This window comes from Vombatus ursinus, unplaced genomic scaffold, assembly GCF_900497805.2.
Source record: "Vombatus ursinus unplaced genomic scaffold, bare-nosed wombat genome assembly UNPS02000577.1, whole genome shotgun sequence".
NCBI lineage: Eukaryota > Metazoa > Chordata > Mammalia > Diprotodontia > Vombatidae > Vombatus > Vombatus ursinus.
Genome location: NW_020940355.1, coordinates 14,297,623 through 14,323,542, shown reverse-complemented (window position 1 = coordinate 14,323,542; position 25,920 = coordinate 14,297,623). Strand labels below are relative to the sequence as shown.

At 40.9% G+C, this 25,920-nt stretch overlaps 1 protein-coding gene across 14 annotated transcripts in view; it reads right to left on the bottom strand.

Moving 5' to 3' along the window:
- The window catches only part of ADTRP (androgen dependent TFPI regulating protein), a 168,165-nt gene that overhangs the window by 53,478 nt on the left and 88,767 nt on the right, over nt 1–25,920 (bottom strand). The window contains exon 8 of one of the 14 annotated variants that reach the window (XM_027839686.1): nt 23,031–23,161. The exons of the other annotated variants lie outside the window; for them this stretch is intronic. Within the exon in view, the coding sequence (XP_027695487.1) occupies nt 23,099–23,161 (63 nt within the window). The 3' untranslated portion in view covers nt 23,031–23,098. Of the gene's footprint in view, nt 1–23,030; nt 23,162–25,920 lie in introns of those variants that run through there. 14 annotated transcript variants of the gene reach the window in all.

Below are 25,920 nucleotides of genomic sequence, written 5' to 3'. Positions count from 1 at the left end.
ATGGGTGATGGTGCAGAAACTAGACTCCAGCTCTTCTGACTTCTAGTTTAGTGCTTATAGTTCAGTCATTTTTTCAGCTGTGTTTGACTTTTCATGACCCCATTTGGAGTTTTCTTGGCAGAGATATTGGAGTGATTTGCCATTTCCTTCTCCAGCTCATTTGACAGATGAGGAAACTGAGGCAAACAGAGTTAAGGAACTGGCCCAGGGTCACACAGCTAGTAAGTGTGTGAAGCTACATTTGAACTCAGGAAGATGCCTCTCCCCCTGTCCTTGACTCTATCCACTAGGCCACCAAGTAGCTCAGTTATTAGTTAGCCAACAACTTACTTGTATTGCTGTGGTTCTCCGCAAACAAATTCAGTGTCACCACTATTTCTTGTATGGTGATATAGTTGCATTGAGCCAGATACACTTTTTTTTTTACCTGATGACTCTTGTGACCAACAGCACATGTTGTCAGCAAGTTGATCAAGTAGAATCATATACTTAGAACTGAGAAAGACATTAGCAGTCGTGGAGTCCAACCCTCCCATTTCACATATGAGGAAAATGAGGCCCAGAGAGGTTGATCAATTCACAAATATTGATTAAGTATTTATTTTGTGCCAGGCACTACGCTGGGTGGTGGGTATTCAAGGACCAAGAATGAAACAATCCCTAATAACAAGGAGCTTACATTCAAATGGGAGAGTTGCCAACAAACACAGACACACACAAACACTCATATATACACATGCATATATGAACACACAAATATACATGCATATATACACATACAACATAAACACAATGTGAATAAATACAAATATAGACAAAGAAGACTCTCTGTCTATGTAACTCCAATACCTGTATAGGTTTCAGAGCCCAAAAGGAATAGCCCCAGACATTTCTAATGCACTAAATAGAAGGTAGTTTGGTAGGAAGGACAAGAGCAGTTGGGGGACTAGATTTGGAAGGGTCAAAGAAAGGCTTCATGTAGAAAGTATTTCTTGAGTTGCATCTTACAGGAAGAGTTGCACTCTATGAGGTAGAAAGAAGATTGAATTTTAGGCAAAGAGACAGGAGATGGAGAATTCTGTGTGAGGAATAGAGAGAAAGTCAGTTTGGTTGGATCATGGGTTATGTGGATGGAGGGGAGGAGGTGTGATATTTAATGAAAATGGAAAGATAGGTTGGAGCCAGGTTGTAAAGGATTTTAAAAGAGAGTATTGTAGGGGCAGCTAGGTGGCATAGTGGATAGAGCACCAGCCCTGAAGTCAGGAGGACCTGAGTTCAAATCTGGCCTCAGACCAAACACTTGACACTTACTAGCTGTGTGACCCTGGGCGAGTCATTTAACCCCAATTGCCTAAAAAAAAAAAAAGAGAGAGAGAGTATTGTTACAAAAATTCAGAAGAGAGAATATCCAGAAGAAGGTAGGTATCAGTGTCAAATGCAGTAGATTGGTTGGTAGGGATGAGAACTGAGGAAAAGTCATCAGATCTCTGATTAGTTGAGACGATAAGGACTGAGAATAGGCCATCAGATTTGGCGATTAAGAAATCATTGATAACTGGAGACAGCAATTTCATTTGAATGATAAGGTCATACAGCTAATCTCTCAGAGGAGACTCGAACTTAGCTCATCCTTACTCCAAATACTGCACTTACTTCACTAAACCATGCTACCTCTGAGCATGGTTAAGAGTACCATCTGTAGCTAAGGTAGAAAGAAGAAAAAATGATTGACCTACACAGTGATAGAATCTGTGACTTCGAAGCTAACCACCTACAGTCTACTTGTTAGTGGTAGCTATTGTTGTATTGTGGATTAAACCTTGGTCAACTTCCATAGTCCTTCTGCACCAGCTGGGGAATCTAGCTAGCCCACAGTGGTTCTTAACCTGGGATCTGAGAATTTGTTTTTAAAATATATATTTGTATAACTGTATTTTAATAGTTTATTTCCCTTATAATCCTACACATTTTATTTCATGCATTTAAACACATTATTTTGAGAAATGGGTTTGTATGCTTCACTAAAACGCCAAAGGGGTGTTGTTGCTGCTGCTGTTGTTTTTGTGACCCTGGGGACCAAAGCACACTAGTACTGTCCATGGGGTTTTCTTGACAAGCCAAAGGAGCACATGATACATAAAGCATGTTAAGAACTCCTGAACTAGAGCCTTCTGTCCATAGCATACAGACCTCTTAGCTTCCTCTAGTTTTCACACTTCAAGACCATGTCGGAAACCCATCTCTATGGACTCCAAAATTTCTACTGTCCCCTCAGGTTATGTATCCCTTGGCTCTTGCACGGTGTCCTGGGTTGCATTTCTCATCCCATGTATTCTATCATATTTACCTGGTCTAGCCCAAAGACTTCATTGAATGCTGGGGGAATGGTGACAGGCAGATGTCTCTTCTGCTGCTATGGAGTGACCTACATCATTGAAATCCCAGATCTGCTAAAATCCTAAGACTGAGGATTGATAATGTGAGAAATGATTATTAATAACCAATATCTTGGGGAGATTTGGAGCTCTCCCCTGATTCTAAGGTCCTGATTTAAGTTGTCAGTTGAAGGACATTACTGATAATGAGATTTCATTAACTCTCCTTGATCTTGTCAAACCCTACCCAACTTTACAAGGAACTTAATCTAAGATGGGGAAACCTATTGTATTCTACTCAAACTTGGGTGGAGACAGATCCTTTTGTCTACATAGCCCAGGGCTGTGGGTGATTCTGAGTAGAGATCATTTTTCTGTCCAAAGGTGACATGATTTCACTAGCAGTCCCTCGTTGACTGGAAGGGTATATAAACTGTGAGCCCACTGCCATAATTTGGTCTTTGGTCTAAGAGAGATGGCCAAATGATCATCTTTTTATTAATAATTTGCTGACTTTATTAATAAAATGATTAAATTACCCAGAAACTATGTCTCTTTAACCTTTGTAATAGCCACAAAAATAGGAATATGATAATAGCTAGCATTAATTTGACACTTTAAGGTTTGTAAAATACTTTACAACTATTATCTCATTTTATCTTCACAACAACTATGAGAGGTAGGTGTTGTTTTTATCCCCATTTTACAGATGAGGGAACTGAGGCAGACAGCTGTTCATTGACTTATCCAGGGTTACACAGCTGGTGAATGTTGGAGGCTACATTTGAAGTCACAGCTATCTGATTCCAGGTCCAGCATTCTATCCACTGAGCCACCTAGCTGCCTTTGTATGCAATATTATCAATAAGATCATAAATGTAAGTATAGTGAGAGTCAGAAAATGAAAGCTTGATGAAAAAAATCGATTTACTACATATTTGTGATGGGGTTGGAATCTGGGCCCCAGAAAGGAAAAACCCTGGACTTTCCCACATGGCCAAATCTCTGGGTTCCCATGAGGCTATAGTCCTAACAACTGGCCTTTCATTGTGGCTACACCCAATCTCCCGTCCATCGTCTTGGCTCCCTATGGCCCCCAGCCATTTCCCAGCCTGGGTCCCACCTAGGCTCCATTTCCCACCTTTGGTAATTCTATTACCTCATGGACTACTTGGCCACTCCTAGATCCCTCCCACAGTCTTTCTGCATGTAAGGTCCAACTTGTCTCCATTAAGATGCTCAGATTCTTAAAATCGAGCCACTGCTTACCCATGTTCAGACTCCTTAAGAGTCTGCCCAATATGATGGATGTTCTAATAAACCTTGTCTTTGGCTGAAAGAAGGCTTGGGTCGAATTCTTTCAGGCAGGACCCGCTTGTTGTGATTTTGGGGTCCCAGCACCCCTGAACCTCTAAACCGCATCATTTTGGTGGCCTGTACAGGGAAACTGCCTAACCCCAAGTTCTTCTACAGCCAAGACTGGAAGGTATGGAAGCCTTCCCCCTCCCCTCCCCTCCCTTCTTGCTCTGCAGTTGAGGTTGCTCTCCAAGCACCAAGGCTTGGAGGTGCTTTTCGGGCAGACGGTTACAAGGCTGTCTAGCACTGGGCCTGACTCTCTCATGCTCTTGGTCCACTGGGTCTGTTTGAGGCCATGGACCTGGGTACACCTTCTGCAGCATAGAGGACAAGGATGGACACCCTATCCGGAAGTGTATCTGTTAATTCCCTCAGCGCTAGGGAATTGGGGAAAACTGCAGTTGCTTTTTGGTTCCCTGAGGCTTACTTACTCCCTTCCCTCTACACCCCTGAATTCTCCTTCATGGAAGTTACAGGAAAAAGTTAGAACACCTGAAAATATCTTGGCAGATTCTGGAGGTTTTGTGATTGATCATTAAGGAGTTTAGAACTCCTACAACCCTAGTCACTCTTTTCTTCCACTCCCTTCGCTTGAGTACTTTTGATTTCACCCTCCCACACCTGGGGATAAGGAAGGAGGAGGAAGGGGCAGAAGCTACAGCATGGGCCCCACTGGCAATGGCCTTGGGCCCTAGGGCAACCTTTGCCTGGAAGCATCACCCAGATTCAGCACATCCTGCTCAAGGTGATGAAGCTAGCCGCCAAACTTGGGTAAGCATGCTCTTTTAAATTTGTAGTTTTAACTGTTAACAATGAGATGTTGATTCTCTGTGTAAAGTAATTTGGAAGTGCATTTAACAAAACTGAAGTCACCTGATTGGTAATGGGTTTGTTTCAAGTTTCAAATTGGTGAACTTTCTGTATCAGTTATGTCAAGCAACTTTTCATAATTTGGTTACTGCTAAAATAATTTGCTGTTGTTGGTTATTGTTTTAATGTGTAAACTAGCCAAAAATTTGTTTGGGTTATGTATGGCTTGCTGAGAATTTGCAAGTGTATAGAAATCTCTAATGATTGTTTTTTTATGTAAATCCTGGAAAAGTTTTTCCTATGCTGTGTTTAGTAAAACTTGCTGTTTGATGTAAAAGCTCATAGGATTTTATTTTGAGTTGTCTGATGGGTCATAATCCATTGATAATCAATAATCCACCATCTGAGAGAAATGCCACAAGCTACTCAGAAGGTGATACTGGTAGGAAGTCAGCATCAGGAAAAGCTGAGAGGACAATTTTAGCCTCAGTCTAAGATGGGATCCTCCTGGCTCAGTTTCCCCATTATGTTCCTTTGAAAGGGAACATTACCCACCTGGCTATTCCTGAGTCTGACTATGAGGTGGATTTGATACTGCATGGTTGGAATACTGAATTATCCAAATCCAAACAGAGCTAAGGATGTTTTATCCTCTCAAAGTTGGGCCCTAAATCTAGTCCCTGCTTTATATCTGGGCCCTGCAGTTTTTTGTGTCAGATTTATGTCTTCCAGATTATAGGCCATTCACCTACAGTTGGTAGCAAACAGCGAATACCAGCCAATGCCCCCACATTGTTCCCTGGATGCAGCCTGTGCTCAGTTCCAGTCAACCTCCTCTTTGGGACCCCCTTGAGACAGGGACTGTTCTATTCCCCCTTGCCAGCAGGAAGCAGTTTCAGAAGCTGAGATCTTCGCCCCTTACCACAAAAGAATTTGGGTTCCTATTTGTTTGAGGGGGGAATGATGGGGTTGGAGTCTGGGCCCCAGAAAGGAAAAACCCTGGACTTTCCCACATGGCCAAATCTCTGGGTTCCCCTGAGGCTATAGTTCCATCAACTGGCCTTTCATTGTGGCTACACTCAATCTCCCCTCCATTGTCTTGCCTCCCTATGGCCCCTGGCCATTTCCCACCCTTGGTCCCACCTAGGCTCCATTTCCCACCCTTGGTAATTCTATTACCTCATGGACTACTTGGTCACTCCTATATCTCTCCTACAGTCTTTCTGTATATAAGGTCCATCTTGTCTCCATTGAGATGCTCAGATTCTTAAAATCTAGCCACTGCTTAGATTCTTAAAATCTAGCCACTGCTCAGATTCTTATAATCTAGCCACTGCTTACCCATGTTCAGACTCCTTAAGAGTCTACCCAATATGATGGATGTTCTAATAAACCTTGTCTTTGCCTGAAAGAAGGCTTGAGTCAAATTCTCTCGGGCAGGACCCGCATGTTGTGATTTTGGGGTCCTAGTAGCCCTGAACCCCTAAACCGCATCATTTATAGTCCTGGATATACATATAAGGTCCTTGACACTCCCAAAGGGCTTTTAGCTAGTGAAAGTAAAGGCATATTCCATTGCCATGATTTTTTTTATGAAGAAGTATCCTTAGAAATTCTCAAAATCCCCTCTCATGTCGGAGAAGTGAAATGAAGCTTTTAAGTGTTCAAAGATGTAGTTGAGGAAGGAGGCCTCAAACCTGGGAACTTTCATCCACAATTCAGTGATACCAAGAAGGCTCTTTCTGAGCACTATAACTCTAACAGAACCCAGAAGGAAAAGCCTCAAATATTTCTTATACATTAAAAGTTAAATTTACCCAAAAGGAGAAAAACGTGCTCTTATTGAAGAAAGTGAAACACTGATGCTTTCCTCTGGCTCAGCTATGGCCATTTTTGATTCATTCTTCAGAGCAAGAAGATCTAAGGCTGCTATTCATATATTAAAAACCTGTATGAAAGGGGAAAAGGGGAAAGGGGAGCTGTCAAAGCTCCTGGGGTTCCATAATCACTAACTTTATCTCCATAACTGCATGAATTTTAATGAGTAGCAGGTCTGTATCTGACCCCAAATCTCTATCTAAGTTTTCTATTGGGAGGACCTCGGAGAAATAGGGAGGGTGGTTGAGGATGATTTCAGAAGATTAGGGCCCAGCCTAAAAACTATGGCAAATCTGGACAGCATACTAAAAAGCAGAGATATCACCTTGCTGACAAAGGTCTGCATAGTTAAAGATACTTTTTTTTTCCAGTAACAACATATGGCTATAAGTGTTGGACAATAAGGAAAGCTGAGTGCCAAGAATTAACACTTTTGATTTGTGCTGCTGATCTGAGAGTCTCATGAACAGCAAGGAGATCAAGTAAGTTAATATTTAAAAAAATTAATTCAGGCTATCTACTGGAAGGTCAAATACTGAAGCTGAAGCTTAAATACTTTGGCCACATAATGAGAATTAGAAAAGACTTTGATATTGAGAAAGATTGAAGACAAAAGGAGAAGGAGATGAGAGAGAATGAGATAGATAGTATCATGAAAACAACAAACATTAACTTGGAAGACTCCGAGAGATAGTGGAGGATAGAAGGGCCTGATGTACTTTAGTACATGGAATCATCAAGAGTCAGACATGACTGAATGACTGAACAACAATATCTCTATCAGTTATGTCTGACTCTTTATGACCCAGTGGATCATTTTGTCCATGGGGTTTTCTTGGCAAAGATACCAGAGTGGTTTGCCATTTCCACCTCCAGTGAATTAAGACAAACAGGTTAAGTGCCTTGCCCAGGATCACACAGCTAGTAAGTGTCTGAGGCCAGACTTCAATTCAGGTCTTCCTGAGTCCATGCCCAGTGTGCTATCCATTGAGCACTCTAGCTACCTCCTTCTCCATCTGTACTTGAATACGAATAGTAAAGATATATATTTGTAAAGATTTTTTTTTATTACCTGAGGCATTTGTCTGAAAGAAGGGCACTCACTCTTCTAAACATTGACCTCTCACCTGCCTTCAACCAAACTCTTTGCCTGATAGCCTGATCTCTGAAGACTAAGGCCTAGATGACCCAATTGTAATTATGTATAGTAAGAAAAAGGCAGCTCTCAGGCACTTTCAATGAAGTAAGCAGTCAAGAAAGGTCAACGCCTTTGGTTGGCTCCTCAGACTTAAGCTTTTCCCCAGCTTAGTTGGCCCTCCACTTAGCTGCCAAAGTGACTTTCCTAAAGCTTCGGTCTGACCATGTCACTCCCCCCTCAATCATCTCCAGTGGCTCAATGTTACCTGTGAGATAAAACATAAAATCATCTGTTTGGTTTTTAAAACCCTTCACAGGCTTCCCTCTTCTTACCTTTCCTACCTTTACTCCCTTCTACGTGCTCTACTATTTACAGTAGTTTTCTTTCTCATCCTGGTATGACCACCTCATCTGCCAACTCATGTCTTCACTGGCTGTTTCCCATACCTAGAATGGTCTCCATCCTCACTTCCATTTTCATCTTTTCCTGGGTCCTCAACCCCACCATCAATTGCGAGTGCTTTCCCCCTGAAGTTATCTTGAATTTTTACTGAATATATTTTGTATATAATTGTTTGCACATTGTCTCCCATGTTATAATGTGAGCTCCTTATGGACAGGGATAGTGTTTTTGCCTTTCTTTATATTCCCAACAGTTTGCACAGTTCCTGAAACAAAGTAAGCACTTTTTTTTTAAGGCAATCTGGGTCAAGTGACTTCCCTAGGGTCACAGTGTCTGAGGCTGGATTTGAACTCCAGTCCTCCTGATTCCAGGGTCAGTGTTCTATCCACTGCGTCACCTACTTACCTAGCCATCCCTAGCACTTTTAATAAATGTTTGTTGACTGCCTCATGGACATATAAGCCAGTAAGCACAAAGTTGGCTTGAGATGGTTGGGGGAGTAAGCTGAGCGTAAAATCAGGACCCTGTCATGCTAGGTCAGTGCTATCTTCCATTCATCCCAGAATCTTGGCATAGAACTATGTTGTCATCATGATGACTTTGACTCTGGCCCCTTTCTATATCATGGTAGGTCTCTGCAGACACTGGGCAGGTTGTCAATGATACATAGATAGGAAGCCCCCTAAGCATTTCCATGAGGGTGTGTTGCATGCTACTTGGGGGAACCACACTTCTCATGCAAGGATATCCAGTTTGATGAACACTAAGCTGGAGGAGGAAGAAATGCATAGACATGGACTATGGGAAAGGAAGCTGCTGCAGTTATGCACCTAGATGGTGATTCATCAGTTGAGGCCTCCCTCCCTCCTGATAGTAACTCTCTAAGCCTCCATGCTAGGCAAACCCTACTACTCTTCTTCCAGTCACCATTTATCTCTGCTTCAGCAGGGCAGATGACTATTAAATGGGTTACATTCCATACTTGAGAAAGACCCAGAACTAAGGGAACCAAGGAGCAATATTCTTGTGTGAACCAATTTGTGTCTTTCTTATAACTTGCCCACTTGGATCTGACAACTGGATTATCCTTGTGTATTCCTGAAAGAATGGAAATTCCCCCCAAAGAGGATCTATTTCCTTCTCCCTCCTTCCCCAGCTACTATTTTCCCTCTGAGATGGCTTTCCATTTCTGCTGTACATATTTGTTACGTATACTTGCTGTCTCCCCCATTAGAATGTGAGTTCTATTGAGGGTAGGGAAAATTTTTGCCTTTCTTTGTATCCCCAGTGCTTAGCACAGTGCCTGGCACACAGTAAATACTTAATAAATGTTTGTTGATCCATTTGTTGACTCTGTACCTCTCTGTGAGCAGTAGGAGGGACCCAGAAATATGGTCTGAATCAGCCAAAATGTAATAAGGAACTATCACCACTGCTGACTTCAAACTAAGCTAAGGTGGTGCTTGTCTTATCTGTCCTGAAGAAAAACAAGGGGAACCTTCCCCCACCCTCACCCCCACATTGGTGACTAAAATAAGACAGTATTTTGTTTTACCCATTTCTTTCTCTTTGGACTTTGATCCTCTTCTCCCTTCATCTTTTTTTTTTTTTTTTGATATAGTCATCACTTCCTTTTGTCTTTATTTCTTTCTTCTTTTTTTTTAATGAGGCAATCAGGGTCAAGTGACTTGCTCATGGTCACACAGCTAGTAAGTGTTATGTGTCTGAGGCCGGTTTTGAACTCAGGTCCTCCTGACTCCAGGGCCAGTGCTCTATCCACTGCACCACCTATCTGCTTTCATCATCACTTCCTTTTATAATCTCACAATTGCCATCCTTGTCCCCTGTTCCCACCACCTTCTTCACCCTTGAACTAGCTCATTGCAGCTTTCATAAAGAAAAAGGAAAATGTTTAAAAATTAAACTAAAAGTGATGTGTTTTCTATTTTATATGGAGAAAGTGCCTTTCTCAATGTGTATTTGCCTGTGTTTTATCTTTTTTCATAGATGCTAAGCTATTAGAAGACAGGGACAAAGTCTTTGCGGGGCTTTGTTTAGATCTCAGTGCAAAAAGAGCCCAGTTCAGTTTGCTCCTGGCCAGATGTCATCACCACATCTGATCTGTTAACCACACCAAAACCTGTAATGTTATTCATTTGTCAAAATGGATGAAGGGTTGGTCTGAAGTCTACATGTGGGCAGATGTACTTGAAAATAAAACATAGATCAGCTATACTTCCCAGAAACAACATCAAAAACCTCCTCTTATATTTGTAGGCACCAGAAAAATATTTTCGGAATTTTCCCCATTTGGAGGTTTCAGTTCAAGTAATCTGACAGAACTTCAAAGTCAACACAATGGAAAGTTAAGCACTGGCCAAGCCATCCAAATTTGATTGGTTCATGGTTTTATGTTCCAATCTCCTATGATGGCTGCTCATGGGAGTGTAAGAGACCAAGTGGCATCAAAAACACAATGCTGAAACATTAATTATGTTTACCATATTAAAAAAAAGATACTAAAATAGAATGTAAAATCCAAACATACACCAAATCTGTACATAATATGATATGGGAGAGGGAAAAGAATATTAGGCCAAAGGTCAGTAGACATAGACTCTAGTCTTGGCCATGCCATTTACTAACTGTATGACTAGACAAGTCACTCCCTTTCTCTGGGGCTCAGCTTCCCTAACTGCAAAATGAGGGAGGGTTGGATGATTGCATCTAAAGTTTTATTTTGTTTTGTTTTCGGTTTTTTTTTGAGATGGGACCTTAGTTGCAGGACTTAGGAGAGGGACTATAAAGAAGAGAATCCCAAAAGACTACCATGACATGTAGAGTGGAGAAATGGAAAAAAAAAGAATTGGATTTAGAGGAGGAAAATTCAGGTTCTTGGGCCCAAAAGATCTTGATTTACAATCTCTCTCTGCTTTAGTTTCCTTGTCTATAAAAATGAGGAGCATCAACAATGGTCTCTCCTCCTCATATCTCACAACGCTCATGGTCTGTCCTAATCATTGGGCTATTTGACCATGCAATGCATCTCATATTTTATTTATTGTTAGTTAAACATTCTGTTTTTTAACTTGTCTCTGTGTCTTGTCCCCTCTAGTAGAGGCAGCTAGAGGTGGTGCAGTAGACCTTGAGTTCATATCTGGTCTCAGGTATTTTACTAACTGTGTGACTCTGGGCAAGTCACTTAACTGCTATCTGCCTCAGTTTCCTCAACTGTAAAACACAGATTGTAATAGCATCTATCTCACAGAGTTGTTGTAAGGACCAAATGAGATAATTTTTGTAAAACACTTAGCACAGAACCTAAGCACATAGGAGGCACTTAATAAATACTTATTTCCTTCCCTTCTCAACTAGATTATAAATGCCTTAAGGTCAGGGCTTGTTCATACCATATTTTTGCACAAAATAGGAATTATATTAGCATATATTTAATAAATATGCACTGTTGAATGGATTTGTATTCTACTGACCTGCATATTTGTTTTATCACACCTACAGACTATAAGCCCCTTGAGAGTCCCGTCTTTTTTTTGAGGGGGGGAAGTTAAGTGACTTGCTTAGGGTCATACAGCTCCATCTTACTGAATCTGTCCCAGTTATCTAGCAAAGTGCACTGCACATATCAAGTATTTAATTTTTTTTTCTTGATTTGATTGGCAAAAAGTTTACCCCCCTCCAGCTATGCCACCATCCCATTTCCCTAGTTGGAAATGAGTTCAGTCAATCAATCCACAAGCCTACAGTGTGCCAGGCAGTATACTAGACCCTGGCGATACATAGACAAAAACAAAAAAGGTCCTGCTTTCAAATAACTTCCATTTCTATATGTAAAGATGTAAACATATGCAAAATATGTGTAAAATAAATATGAAGTCATGGTGGAGGGAGATATTAGAAGATGGTGGCATCAAGAAAAGACCTTATGTAGAAGGTGACTTTTAAGCCAAGCTTTAAAGAAAATTAGGATAGAAGTGAGGATGGAGTGAGTGCATTCTAGCTATCTGGGACTATCTGTGCAAAAGTGTGGAGATGAGGAGTTGAATTAAAGTATGAGAAATAGAAGGCCAGTTTGGATGCATCACAAAAGTAGGTCAAGGGGAACAAAGATGTATATGGTTAGAAAGTTAGGTTGGGTTTTAAATGCCAAATAAGTGATCCCAATTAAGGTGATGGCATTGGACTATTTTAGAGCTGGAAGGGACATTCAAGATCATCTATCACACACCCTTCACTTTACAGAGAAATGGTGCCCTCGATTGAACAAGTGACTTGCTTAAAGTCACATAGACAGCAGCTGACCTGGGACTAGAGAAATATTATGGCCTAGTGGGAAAGAGCAATGGATGTTGAGTCAAAAGATTTGGATTCAAGTCCCTACTCTGCAACCAACTGTAAATGATGTGACATTGGGCAGTTTGCTTTCATTCTATGAACCTGTTTCCTTTCCTGTAAGATGAGAGTTCAAATCCAACCTCAGACACTTACTAACTATGTGACCCTAGGCAAGTCACTTAACCTTTGTTTGGCTTAGTTTCCTCAAGTGTGTAATGGGGATAACAATAGCACCTATCTACCAAGGCTCTTGTGAGGATCAAATGAGATAATGTTTATAAAGTGCTTAGTCCAGTGCCTGGCACATAGTAGGCATTTAATAATTGTTTCTTTCCTTTCTTCCTTCCTTCCTTCCTTCCTTTCTCCCTCTATCCTTCCCTCTCTCCTTCCCTCCCTCCCTTCCTTCTGGTAAAATGTGGATAATAATAATTGTCAGCCTTTTAGGATTGTACACATGGTTTAAAAATCTCAAAGTACTAAAGAAATGCACATTTTCACTGTTATTTTTAAAGTCTAGGCCCAGGTTAATCTGGAAATGAAGCTCTCTATCTGACCAGGAAACTGTTTGCTCCTTTTCATTCTTCTCAGTCTGAATGTCCACCCTCTTTATCATGACTCCCCTTCACTGAATGCACAGCCCTGCTAGCCTGACCCCAGCTACTCAGTAATCCAGGTATACAACAGCAGTGCTCCTGAATAGGACTGGAAAGAGGGTTTGAAAAAGCAAAACAAGACTAAACCAACCGGAACATCATTCTTTGGGCAGCTGCTGCCCCACTTGAGAGGTAGGGAGTGCAATTTGGTAATCAAGAAGCAGAAAATGAATTCTCACAAATATTTTCTTCTCTTGACTGCAGGCAAAGAATGCTGACAAAAACAACGTATGTATGGATGTCATTTATGAGCTTTTAATGATGCATTTCAACGTGGCTGATATTATTTTCCTTTGGGTAATGGCTAAATATGTATTTTAAGTTTTGCCAGTGAAATGATTTGAGTTCTTTGAAATGTGTGCCCACAAAAAGCATAAACAATGTACTCTGTAGCCATTCCTCTTGACTGAGGTCCCCATAATGACACATACAGAATATAACTGATTCCTTCCTTTCACTTCCAGGGAACAAGTTAGTTTACTTGTAGATGAGAATCCTGCTAGACCACTTCCTTAGGACATTGTCCCTAATCTTCTTCCCACCTTCCTTTCTCATTCTGTCCCTCCTCCTCAGTATCCTGAGGTTTCACAGGGATTATCTGTTTGCTTTGCCTTTTTTTGTGCTACAGCAGAATGAAGGCAAGAGTGGGAAAATGATGAAGAAGTGCAATATTTCTCCCAGGGCTCCTGACTCTGTGTGCAATGGAGTGGTAGGCTATTTCTGTTGGTGTCCATCATCCTCACCAAAAATACTCATTGTTGTTATGCGATGGGTAAATGAAGGAGGCAGCATTGTACAGTGGAAAAAATACTGGCACAGGAGTCAGAGGCCCTGGGTTCCCATTCTGCCTCTGATGCCTGCTCTGGATAAATCATTTAACTTCTTTGAGCTTCCATTTCCTCATCTGTCCAATGGAGGGTCTTTGAAGGTTGTTCTGCCTCCACATCTGTGATGCTACAGATGCTCTGCTGTTGCAGAGTCGTATGACTCAATTCTCAAATACATCCGTGATCCCATTGATTGAGAAGCTTCCCTCAATGGTGCAGCTTCTAACTCATCTATACCTTCCCAAACAGAGACTCTTGCTCATGTCTTACCACAAATTTGCTACAGATGGTCCATTTAATTTTCTGGAGACTGTCTTCAGTTTTTCATGACATTGAAAGGCTACCAGTGGGACACTCAAGCTGTCCACTTGTCATCTCTCTTCCTTGCTACATAATAATAACAACAACAATAATAATAACTAACATTTTTATTGCACTTACTATGAGCCAGGCATTGTGCTAAGTGCTTTACAATTATTATTTCATTAGGTCCTCACAACAATCCCATGAAGTAGGTGCTATTATTATCCCCATTTTACAAATGAGGAAACTGAGGCAAATAGAGATTTTTAAGTGACTAGCCCAGAATCACATAGCCAGTAAGTGTCTGAGTCTAGATCTGAGCTCAGGTCTTCTCTCTCTCTCTCTCTCTCTGAGGCAATCAAGGTTAAGTGACTTGCCCAGGGTCACACAATCATTAATGTCTGAGACTGGATTTGAACTCAGGTCTTCCTGACTCCAGGGTCAGTGCTCTATCCATTGCACCACCTATAAACCAACCCAACTTCTCTTCCTGTCGTATAATTCCTTGATTCAAAATCAGTATCATGCAGAGGACAAAGTAGAGGTGCATAGTGAAGATGAGCTGAAGCGTACAACTAAGAATAAACTCTGAAGAAGAACAGGAGTAAAAGAGCTCCAGGAATGACTCACCACTACAGTAAAAAACCTTTCTAGGAGAGAGGTACCTCATCCCCTGCATGATGTGTTGGCCCATTTTTCTTGCATAGTATTTTAATTGCTGTAATCATTGACACTCCTCTGAGGAGGCAGAGTGTGGGGGCACAAATGAGCCTGTGTTTGTGAAGCGACATTCTAAGCAGAATCTCTGGGTCTGCAGATGTTAGGTGGGAATTGGTAGAAAATAGATAACAGAATTTTAGAGATGCAAGGGACCTCAGAGATTCCACCCCCTTCTTTTAGGAATGAGGAAACCAAGGATTTGGCAAACAGTTGGCATTCAAGGAAGATAAGAAGCTGATATTCCAATGTTTACAACTCCTTTATTTCTTGCTCCCCTGGGGTTCACCACATACATGCAGAGTCACCTCCCCACAGACCCGTGAACAGAGATCCATACAGCCCTCATTGCCACTCCACTGCACATGGAGCCATGAGCCATGGGAGAAACACTGCACTCCATCATTTTCCTCATTCTGCTGTAGCACAAAAAAGGCAAAGCAAACGGATAATTCCTGTGCAAACCTCAGGATGCTGAGGTGGAGGTGCAGACTGAGAAGGGAAGGTGGGAAGAAGATTGTGGACAATGTCTTAAGGAAGTGGCCTAGCAGGATTCTCATCTACAAGTAAACTAATTTGTTCCCTGGAAGCGAGAGGGGGGATTAAAAATCAACAAAGATAAAAAATTCAGGACATAGTAAAGCAACCACAAAGTGGAAGCACACAGGATGTTGTAGTTACATGTGGGCAAATGTAATTATACCATCAAGTAGAAGATATGACGCACTCAGAATGGCCTTAGAGAGGCACTTTCTTGATTGGGACTGAGTTCACCCAAGGAACCCATGGTGGGAGGAAAAAGGCAAGGTTGTAAAGACTCTGATTCCCAATTAGGCACAAGTGGCTGTTCCTCATCTGAGGAGAGATGAAGAGGCCAGAGGAAGTGTGATGTGGGGGCAGCTCAAAAAACCTATCCTAACCTAACCAAGTTAGGACACAGTTCCAAAGCTGTTGTGCAAAATTTGTAAAGCAGACAGGGGACTGATTGGGGCTGTTCTGAGCATGCTGCTTCATCAAGAAGTGAGATGTACATTAGATTGGGCCCAAAGGGCTGACTGGACCCATACAGCAAGTCTGTTCTCCACCCCTTAAGCTAACTCTGGGAACTTTAAGTTCAATCCAATTCAACAAATGTTGAAAGCACCAACTATGTATGAGTTTTTTTAATTGGGCATAGGGATAAAAAACAACAATAACATAACAATCCCTGCCCTGCCCTTGTGAAGCTTACATCCTCTTGGACTGAGAGGAGACAAGATCAAAAATTGCTATAAATTCATAAGAAGGACTAGATGACTTCTGAGGTGCTTGCTCATTCTTAATCTATAATCCTATTATTAAATACTCTCCCCATTTCTTTTTCCAAATTATGATTTCATCTATGTAGAGAGGTCTCTGTGAGGAGCTCCTACCAATACAGATCAGCATCTTCCTCTGCATCTTGTAGTTTTCAAGGGTTAATTTAGAAGAGCTGAGCAGTGTCTGGTTAAGGAATTTCTTTAGGTCACAAAGTCACAGAATTTGTCAGAGGTAAGTCTTCCTGGTTTAGGGTCCAGCACTCTATTCACTCTGTGACATTGCTTTCTGCCCTGAATAAGTGCTTAGGAGAGGTCAGGGTGACATGAGAGATTCAAAGAAGTCCAAGGAGGGAGAGGTCACTATTAGCTGGGGACAATGGGAGGTTGTCACAAAAGAAATGGCACTTGAATTTGGGGTGGAAAGAAGAGGATTTCAACATTCCCAGCATGGGGACCATCATAAGCAAAGGCACAGAATGAGGCAGGACTAATCTTATAGGAAATGATTCTGATTCTGCTCTTGTGATAGGGACACATGACTCAATTTCTTTTCTTTCTCTCTTTTTTTTGGGGGGGGGGGGCAATCAGGGTTAAGTGACCTGCCCAGGGTCACACAGCCAATAAGTGTCTGAGACTGCATTTGAACTGAGGTCCTCCTCACTCTAGGGCTGATGCTCTATCCACTGTGCCACCTAGCTGCCCTTTCATTTTCTTTTCTATTCACTTAGTCTTAACGGTCTAAATAAGCATTTATTAAGTGCTTGGGATACAAAGTCTAAACAAGAATTCATCTAGCACTTGAGATACAAAAGAAGGTAAAAACAGATCCTGCCCTCACGGAGCTCACAGTCTAATGGGGGAGACAAAATGCAAATAACTCTGTACAAGCAAGACATGTAGAGGATAAATTTGGGATAGAAACTAGCATCAAGGGAGGCTGGGAAAGGCTTCTTTTAGAAGGTAGGATTTTAGCAGAGCCTAGAAGGAAATCCCTAATTTTTTCAATGGCATTCAAAGATAGGCTCATGTTTAGCTCACTCTCCAGATTTTATAAAGTGCATCAATCTTAACAACCTTGTGGAGCAGAAAGTAGTATAATTCTCATTTTACAAATGAATAAACTGAAGCTCAGGCAGGCAAAGGAAGTTCATAAGATCACAGATTGTGAACTACAAGAGACCTTTGGAGTCCCACTTCAAACCCCTTCATTTTACAGACAAGAAAAACAAGGCTTCCTTGTTTTCAATGACCTTGTCCACAGATAATAAATTATGGAATCAGTTTTGAAATAAGGTCCTCTTAAGGACCTTAAATTGAATGTATTTTTTCCCCACTGTCCCACACTTCCCTTAGGTGGCAGCCCCAACTGTTGGAACCAGGTTTCAGAGCCAGGTCTCTCATTATTTCAGTTTTCTTTTCTACAACATGCAGCTATTTCTTGAGCTTCATTATGAGGTTCTCTGTTCTGGTTAATTTTTCACCAGCCTAAAGACTTCCTCTCCTATTAGCAACAACACACACAGTTGAAGCAGGAGTGTTTATTGTATCACAGAGGGGGATGACCCACTGGGGAGTAGCTGATAGAATCTGGTAGGAGCTCGATTATTCAGATTCTTGGTAGGGGCTTATGAAGTTTCTGCAAGATTTCCAATACATGCAAATCCAATTCTGACTTTGGTTTAGGGATTATGGCAGGGACTCTTACTTTTATCTTTGTTCCCACAATTCTGCCTCTTGAGAATGGGAGGGAAGTAGGATATTGGGGTTTTGAAAAGTGAGTCCCTTATTCAGCTCACATTGGAAGACTTTTCAATTGGGATCTAATGATATGTCCCTTTCCACCTTGATCTCATCCGCTGAGAGAGGCTCAGCTACCCAGCTCAGTAACTGCTTGATTTTAGTTAAATGGATTGGTAAACCCTTTGACAATTCCGTGATCAGAATCTCTTCTATCCACCTGAAGACTTCCTGCTGTGCAAGGTAGTTTAATTGCCTGAACTCAAGTATCTCTGCTCCTGAATCCTCCATTTGCTCCCGACTCATTCACTCCATGACCTTGGGCCACTCATTTAACTGCCTTGTGTTTGCAGGCACCTGCTGGCTCAAGCCCTTCCAGGACTCAAGGAGGGGGTAAGAGGAATGATAACAGAGTGGCTGCAAAGGGTTCTAAAACCACAGTATGTCCCCCCAGTTCCCCAGCATGATTATCATTCTGAAATAATTCCCATGTAATAGCCCAGTGCTGTGATTTGTTCCATTTTCATCTTTACTGGATAGGTACAACCTTGATTGCAAAGGGTTTTAAGGGGACCTAAATCTGGGTTGTTATACTTATTTTAAAATATAGATATATGTGTGTGTATATATATATATATGTATATATATGATGTGTATATATATATATACACATAAGCACATATATAATATTTCAATATAATTATTTTCCTTTGTAATTTATTGTTTTATTGTATATTTCATTATATGCATTAATGTCATTTTATTTATATAGATATGTGTATGTATATATGTATATGTATGTATATATACCTATACCTATAAACACACACACACACACACAGATATGTCTTTTCCCCCCAATTGAATGTTAAATAGTTTTTTTTTTAACATTTGGGTTTTTTTTTTTAAGTTTTGAGTTCCAACTCCTATTTTATGTATTTTAGAACATTATTTTGGGAAGGGTTTCATCAGCTTCACCAGTCTTCCAAAGAGATCCATAGCACCAGAAAGGCAAAGGTACTTCTCCCTGCTTTAGTGCAAGTCTATTTCCCAAGACTGGTGTTTTAAGAAAGATCTCTCTACTCTTCCTAGCATAAGTCAAAGAGCAGTGACTTTGTAACATTGCTTTCTGGTTGATGGATAGCTGGCTTGTTAGTGATTCTCCAGTTCTAATGTGGAAAAGGTCAGAGTTGAACATTGCCAGAGTACAGTTTAAGGCTGAATTGTGTCAAGAGATTGATGAGAGAAAGAGAGAGAGAGAAAGTACGTGTGTGTGCATGCACACCTGTATGGGTGGTAAGAAGATTCCAGAGCTGGTATGTAATGTTTGTGGTATATAGGGACTTATGGGAGTATCATGGGTGTATTCAGAGAAGCACTATATTCTACTGTGTGTGAAACACTGTAATGTCAGACTTTTTCTGTATTGCCTCATTTTGATGATTTTTTCCCCCACTCTTTTAAAAAATTCTTTATTAAAATAGATGGCCTCTGGGAGAAAGGGGAGGGGACATATAGGGAAATGCAGTGATATACAAATGAAAGATGTCAACAAATTAAAAAAAAAGAAAGAGTGACTTCAAATTCAAAAGCACTGCTAACATGTGGGCTGGCATGTAGGGTCAAAGGTGAAAAAGGGAAAAAAGCAACTGCCAAATCTGAAGAGGGGGAGAGGAGTTATACATATGAAAAAGATATGTCTGGATGAATATATAGTGTCCAAATCTATTGTTATTGTTGTTCAGTCATTTCAGTTGTGTCCAATTATTTGTGAGCCCATTTGGAGTTTTCTTGGCAAAGATACTAGAGTAGTTTGCCATTTCCTTCTCTAGCTCATTTTGCAGAGGAGGAACCTGAGGCAAACAGGGTTATGTGACTTGCCCAGGGTCACACAACTGCTAAGTGTCTGAAGCCAGGTTTGAACTCAGGTCTTCCTCACTCCAGGCTTGATGCTCTATTCACTGAGCCACCTAACTGCCCCAGTCCATAGCTATAGCTATCCAAAAGTATTAATATACTATGCATTATATATATGTATATTTCTATTATATCTGTACATGTGTATATATATATATATATCATACATGTTTATCCATATATATCAATACATAGTTATACACATATATACAATTACATGATATCAATCTGTCTATAATATACATTATTATTACATATAGTAAATGTAAGGGTAGAGTTTACTTTATTAATGAGAAATAATTATTAATGATCAATGATTTGTGGAGATCCATCCAGAGTTCCCCCTTTTTCTATAGTCCTCATTTCAAAGTTCAGAGACTGGTAACTTTGCACAGCCCTCCTTCACTCAAATCCAAGTCAAATGCCAAGTCATGTCATCATTTCCCTGATGTCAAGGTCCTCTTCAGAAGGAAGGACAAACCACACGCAACTGATAATCAGATTGAATTAACTCTCCTCAATCTTGGTCAAACCCCATCCAACCTTAAAAGGAATTTAAGGTGAAACTCCCAGCTCATTGTCGTCTGCTTGATTGCCCAGGGCTGGGAGTAATTTAGAGGTAAATGACATAATCAAAGTTCATTAGAATAAGTCCAGCCCCTCATTGTTATAGTCATTCTCTCATTAATTGTTAACCAATCAGAGTTGATTGGTACCCTCATGAATGCCACTCTTCTGTGAGCCCACTGTTCTGAGGGTCTTTGGTATTTGAGTGACACTGACCTCTTTTTATTAAAAAACATGCTAGCATTATTAATAAAATGACCAAATTACCAAGAAATTATGTCTCTCAAACTTTAGAAATGCCACATTAATCAATCAATCACCTCACCCCACTACCTGTGTCAGATAAGAATACTTCCACTGACTCAATGGCTCAATCCGAAGTATGAACCAGCGCAATTAGTCAGGGTCTATCGAAGTAATTAAGCAATAGAATCAGACCAGGTGTGAAAGCCAGTGGATGTAAAGAAGGTGTTTTTGGACTGCATGAAGAAACTCAGTTATGCCCTGTGGGGTTGCTATAAAATAGCAAAGTAGTTCAGGTGGGACCCAGGAGATTATGTTGCTGGAGTAGAAAGCAGTTCCAGTCAAGCCCCTAAGAATGGATGAGGGAATCACTTTGGGTGGGTGTATAGTAGGAGAAAGCCTCTGTCTTTCACCTGGCCTTCTTTGATCAGGGAAGGACCCTTTGAACATCCTAAGATTGGGAGGATTTGGGTTTCTCACTGGTGTGCTACCAGCTCCCTCAAGATAGTGGCAGCCAGGGACTGAGCCTGCATAGATGCCATAGGCCTACTGGGCACATTAAGGAAAGGCAGCCTCAGTAGTCTAAAAGGAGCCGGGAAAGCCATACCAAAAGAGAATATCTTGAAGTCTCGAGCAAAAAGACTTCTGGGAGTTGCCACATGTTTTCTCTAAGAGAGAAACTACTTTCCTCTGGACTCTATGTACTTGTGGGAGAATATGTTACAGACTCTTTTTGGGGGGGAGATGTTTTTTTACCAGTTGCTCTTAACTATACCACCTTATACCCCTTTCTAAAAATTGTCTGGCTAATCAATATCAACCTATAATAGGGAAGCGCACCATGGCGGGGGGAGGTCATGAATGATAGTATATGGAACCCCCTAGCCCCAACCATCATAGCTCCCTAGAACTCTTAGGGAAGAACTAGCAGCTGTACTCTGGAGATCCAGCTTGTTAGTTGGGTTTGGGAAAGTACCTTCAGAGCATATGTTACACATACATTATATATAATACACAATTATGCATAATGCACAATTATGTATAATATTGTCCTCCAGACATAGAGGACAGACAGTGCTGAAACTGCATAACATAATATATGGAGTATTGGCTTCAGTGTCAGGAAAACCTGGCTTTAAGTCCCACCTTCACATTTCATGTGTGTGAATGACCTTGTTTCAGAGGTAGGGGACTATGGATTTGGAATATCTCACAGAATGTCCAATGCAGTTAACCTATTGGTAGTTCTGTTGAAATTACTGTTTCCTTTTTATTCTTTATTTCAACAAGCAGTTAGTTTATTGGGTAGGAGATGGTAAAGAGATATATGTGGAAATGAAGGTGATGTGTGAAAGATGGAAATAAAAGTCTAAGAAAGAAAGATGGATATGAATTAAATAGGAAAGGATGGACAGAGAGGGCATTTCAGGGATAGGAAATAGCCTGAGAAGTGCAGAGGGATGAGAACACAGTGAGTGTTGGGAGAGAGGTTAGGAGACAGCAATTGACTAATTTGATTGGAACACGGTGTTCATGGAGGGAAATCACAGGACAACAGATTGAGGACTGGAAGGGACCTAAAATGTCCTTGAGTCTAAGCCCCTCATTTTAGAGGTGAGGAAATTGAGGCCCAGGAAAGTTAAATGATGTGCCCAAGGTCACACAGGGACTAAGTATCAGAGGTGGGATCTGAATATGGGTTAACTGTTAACTCCAGAGTAAGACTGGAAAAGTAGGATAGCACTGAGTTGCTGAAGGCTTTGTTTGCTGGGTAGAGGATTTGTAAAGTAGGGAGAGAACTAGGAGACTTTGATGTCAGTGAAGCTAAAGTAAAAGAAAATATTCAATAGGAGTATCCAGATGTCACAAGTTTCAGAGAGATGAAGAAGAAGGAAGAATGAAAAGAGGGCCATTGGATTTTACATTTAGTAAGTCATTGGTAACTATCCTCACAATAAGCCTGGGAGGGAGGAAACTGAGATAGGCAGAGTTTAAGTAACTTGCCCAGAATCACACGGCTAATGAGTGTGTGAGGCAGGGTTTGAACTCAGGTCTTCCTGACTCCAGGCCCTGTACTTTATGCACTATGCCACCAAGTTGTTACCCGTCTTGGATACTTCCAGAGAACCTTGTGCAATGTATAGGCATCAACAAATTATTTCTGATTGACTAATGGAACTAAAAGTTTTTTGTCTTGGGTTTTCAACCAATGGCAAACTATGACTTGAAAGGCTGCATTTTTAGTAATGAGAAGTATAATTTGATACAACCAATCAAAAAACACTGATTAAGTGCCTACTATGTATTAGGCAGAGGCAACTAGGTGGCTTAGTGGACAGAGCACTGGACTTGGAGTCAGGAAGACCAGAGTTCAAATCTAGCCTCAGACACTTACTTTGTGATCCTGGGCAAGTAACTTAACTTCTGTTTGCCTTAATCTTCTGGAGAAGGAGATGACAAAGCATTCCAGGATCTTTGCCAGGAAAACCTCACAGACAGTATCGGCATACCATGGTTCACTGGGTCATGAAGAATTGGACATGACTGAACGACAACAACAACATGAGTCAGGCACTGGGCTAAGCATCTGGAATACAAAAGAAGGCAAAAGACAGCTCACAATCTAATGATTCAGAACTTCCTATTTATTAATTTTTAACTAGAACAAGCTAGTTGTTTTTTAATTTTATCATTCTTATTATTGTCTCAATAGACCAAATGAAGTAATATGCTCAATACACCAATCAACCCTGTAACCATATAATGCCATCTGTGTATGTACTAGTCATCTGTACAATATTTTATACAACTGAAATTAAGGTAGTACTTCACAGGTTTACAAAGCACCTCACACACATTAACTCATTTGATCCTTGAAATCACTCTTTGAGGCTCACAAGTGTACAATGGAAACAGTATCTAATGGTGAGGGTTGAGGCAGAGGATCTGGGTTCCAATCCAAGCTTTATAGCTGAGTGGCTATAACTTCATAGCTGTGGCAATCTACTTCACCTTCTGGACATATTTCCTTATCTATAAAATGAGAGAGCCAGACTAGACTTTCTTGATTCGAATCCTGTGATTTTCCCAAAGTAGCACTGTTAGTAAGTGCTGGGACTGGGATTCAAACCTAGGTTTTCCAATTCCCAATCCATTATTCCTTCTCTTATACCATGCTGCCTCTATTTCCTCTGGCTCTGGCTTGAGTTGGTATTAACTAGGACCTGAGGAATTAATGACTTTTTTTTCTAGGCAAAATTTAACAAAACACTTTGCAGGCTCTTGCCTTCTCTTTGTGAAGAACAATGTAATCATTGGTAATAAAATAGTCAGATTGTTCTACTTTGAATAAGACAACCAAGTATAAATGGCAGCTATTAGGCTCCCAACAATGCAGTCTTTCCCATGGTTGATCCATACATATCATTCTTACTAACATTAATAGGGGGTGTGTGTGCACAGCAATGGCAGGGGAATGTCAATTATACATGACAGCAAGTTTATAATGATTCTCTGGAAATAATGCGTATCTGAAAGGCCAGAAGGGTTAGGTTGGGAGGATTCCAAGTACAGTGGATTAGTCATGGAAGTCTTAGAAACCATTGTATCAAAAGTGGAAAGCGCTGCTCCTTTGCTTGTCAAAAACTGTTAACAAAACCAAAGAAAAGGATACATATGGTAACAAGGAAATTACTTCCAAGTTAAGACAAGTATTTGTTGTTGTTCAGTCATTCAGTCTTGTTTGACTCCATGTGACCCCATGGACAAAGTCCATAGGGTTTTCTTGGCAAAGATACTGGAGTGGTTTGCCATTTCCTTTTCCCGTGTGTCCCCATTTTACAGACGAGCAATTGAGACAAATAGGGGTTAAGTGACTTGCCCAGGGTCACAGCCAGCAAAATGTCTGAGGGCAAATTTGAACTCAGAGCTTTCTGACTCAAGCCCAGTGCTCTATGGACTTCACCACCTCACTGCCCTCAAGACAAAATTGTTATTGTTCAGTTGATTTCAGTCATGTCCAACTCTTTGTGACCCCTTTTGGGGTTTTCTTGGCAAAAATACTGAAGCGGTTTGCCATTTCCTTCTCCAGTTCTTTTTACAGATGAAGAAACTGAAGTGGGGCAGCTAGGTGACACAGTGGATAGAGTCCCAGCCCTAAAGTCAGGAGGACCTGAGTTCAAATCTGGCCTTAGACACATAACACTTACTAGCTGTGTGACCCTGGGCAAGTCATTTAACCCTACTGCCTAGCCAAAAAAAAGAAAAGAAACTGAGGCAAAAAGGGTTGAGTGATTTACCCAGGGTCACACAGCTAATAAGTGTCTGAGGACAGATTTGAATTCAGGAAGATGGGTCTTCCTGATTCCAAGCCTGGCACTCTGTCCATTGCACCCCTAGCTGCCCAAGACAAAAATAGCGAACACACACTATTTGTTTTCAAATGGAAGCAAGTTTCAAGGGCACAACAAGGTGACTATATGTGAAAGTATTTCTGGGACTGGGAAGAGGAGAGGGGATAAGTGAGAGGAGGTGAACCTGGGTGTCAGTTTAAGTAGTCTGATGGATACTAGAGGCCTTGCCTATCCCAAAATATCTCCTTCCCTAATCTGCCAAACTGCCTATAATTCCTACCAATGGAGTCACTCCTACAGTGATGATACCTATAAAAATGCAAGAATATTATTTGGGTAGTTAATTTGTAGGATTTGCTAATACATTAACTCAATAACACCTATTAACATATTAGTATACCTGAGTCAGTCAATATTAAGTGCCTCCCGTGTGCTAGGCACTGTGTTAAGTACTGGGGATACAAAGAGAGGCAAAAAACAGTCTTAGCTCTAAGGGAGCTCACAGTCTAATAGTGAAACAAAAAGCAGCTATGTACAAACAAAATATAAAATAGCCAGCAAATGTCTACTAGTTTTTTTTTTTTTTTTGGCTAGGCAATGGGGTTAAGTGACTTGCCCAGGGTCACACAACTAGTAAGGGTCAAGTGTCTGGTCTGAGACTGGATTTGAACTCAAGTCCTCCTAAATCCAGGGCTGGTGCTGTATCCACTGTGCCACCTAGCTGCCCCCAAAGGTCTACTTCTTATAGAAGGTGAGATTTTAGCTGGGACCTGACAAAAATCAGGGAAGCTAGAAAGTAGAGATGAGGAGGAAGACAATTCCAGGCATGAGCAACAGATAAATGAAAATGCTCTGATTTAGGAGATAAGAGGAACAGCAAGGAATCCAGTGTCATTGAATCAAAGAATATGTGAGGATGAGGAAGGTGCAAATAGATTGGAAATGTCTTGGGGGAGGTAGGTTATGAAGGGCTTTGAAACCTGAACAGAGGATT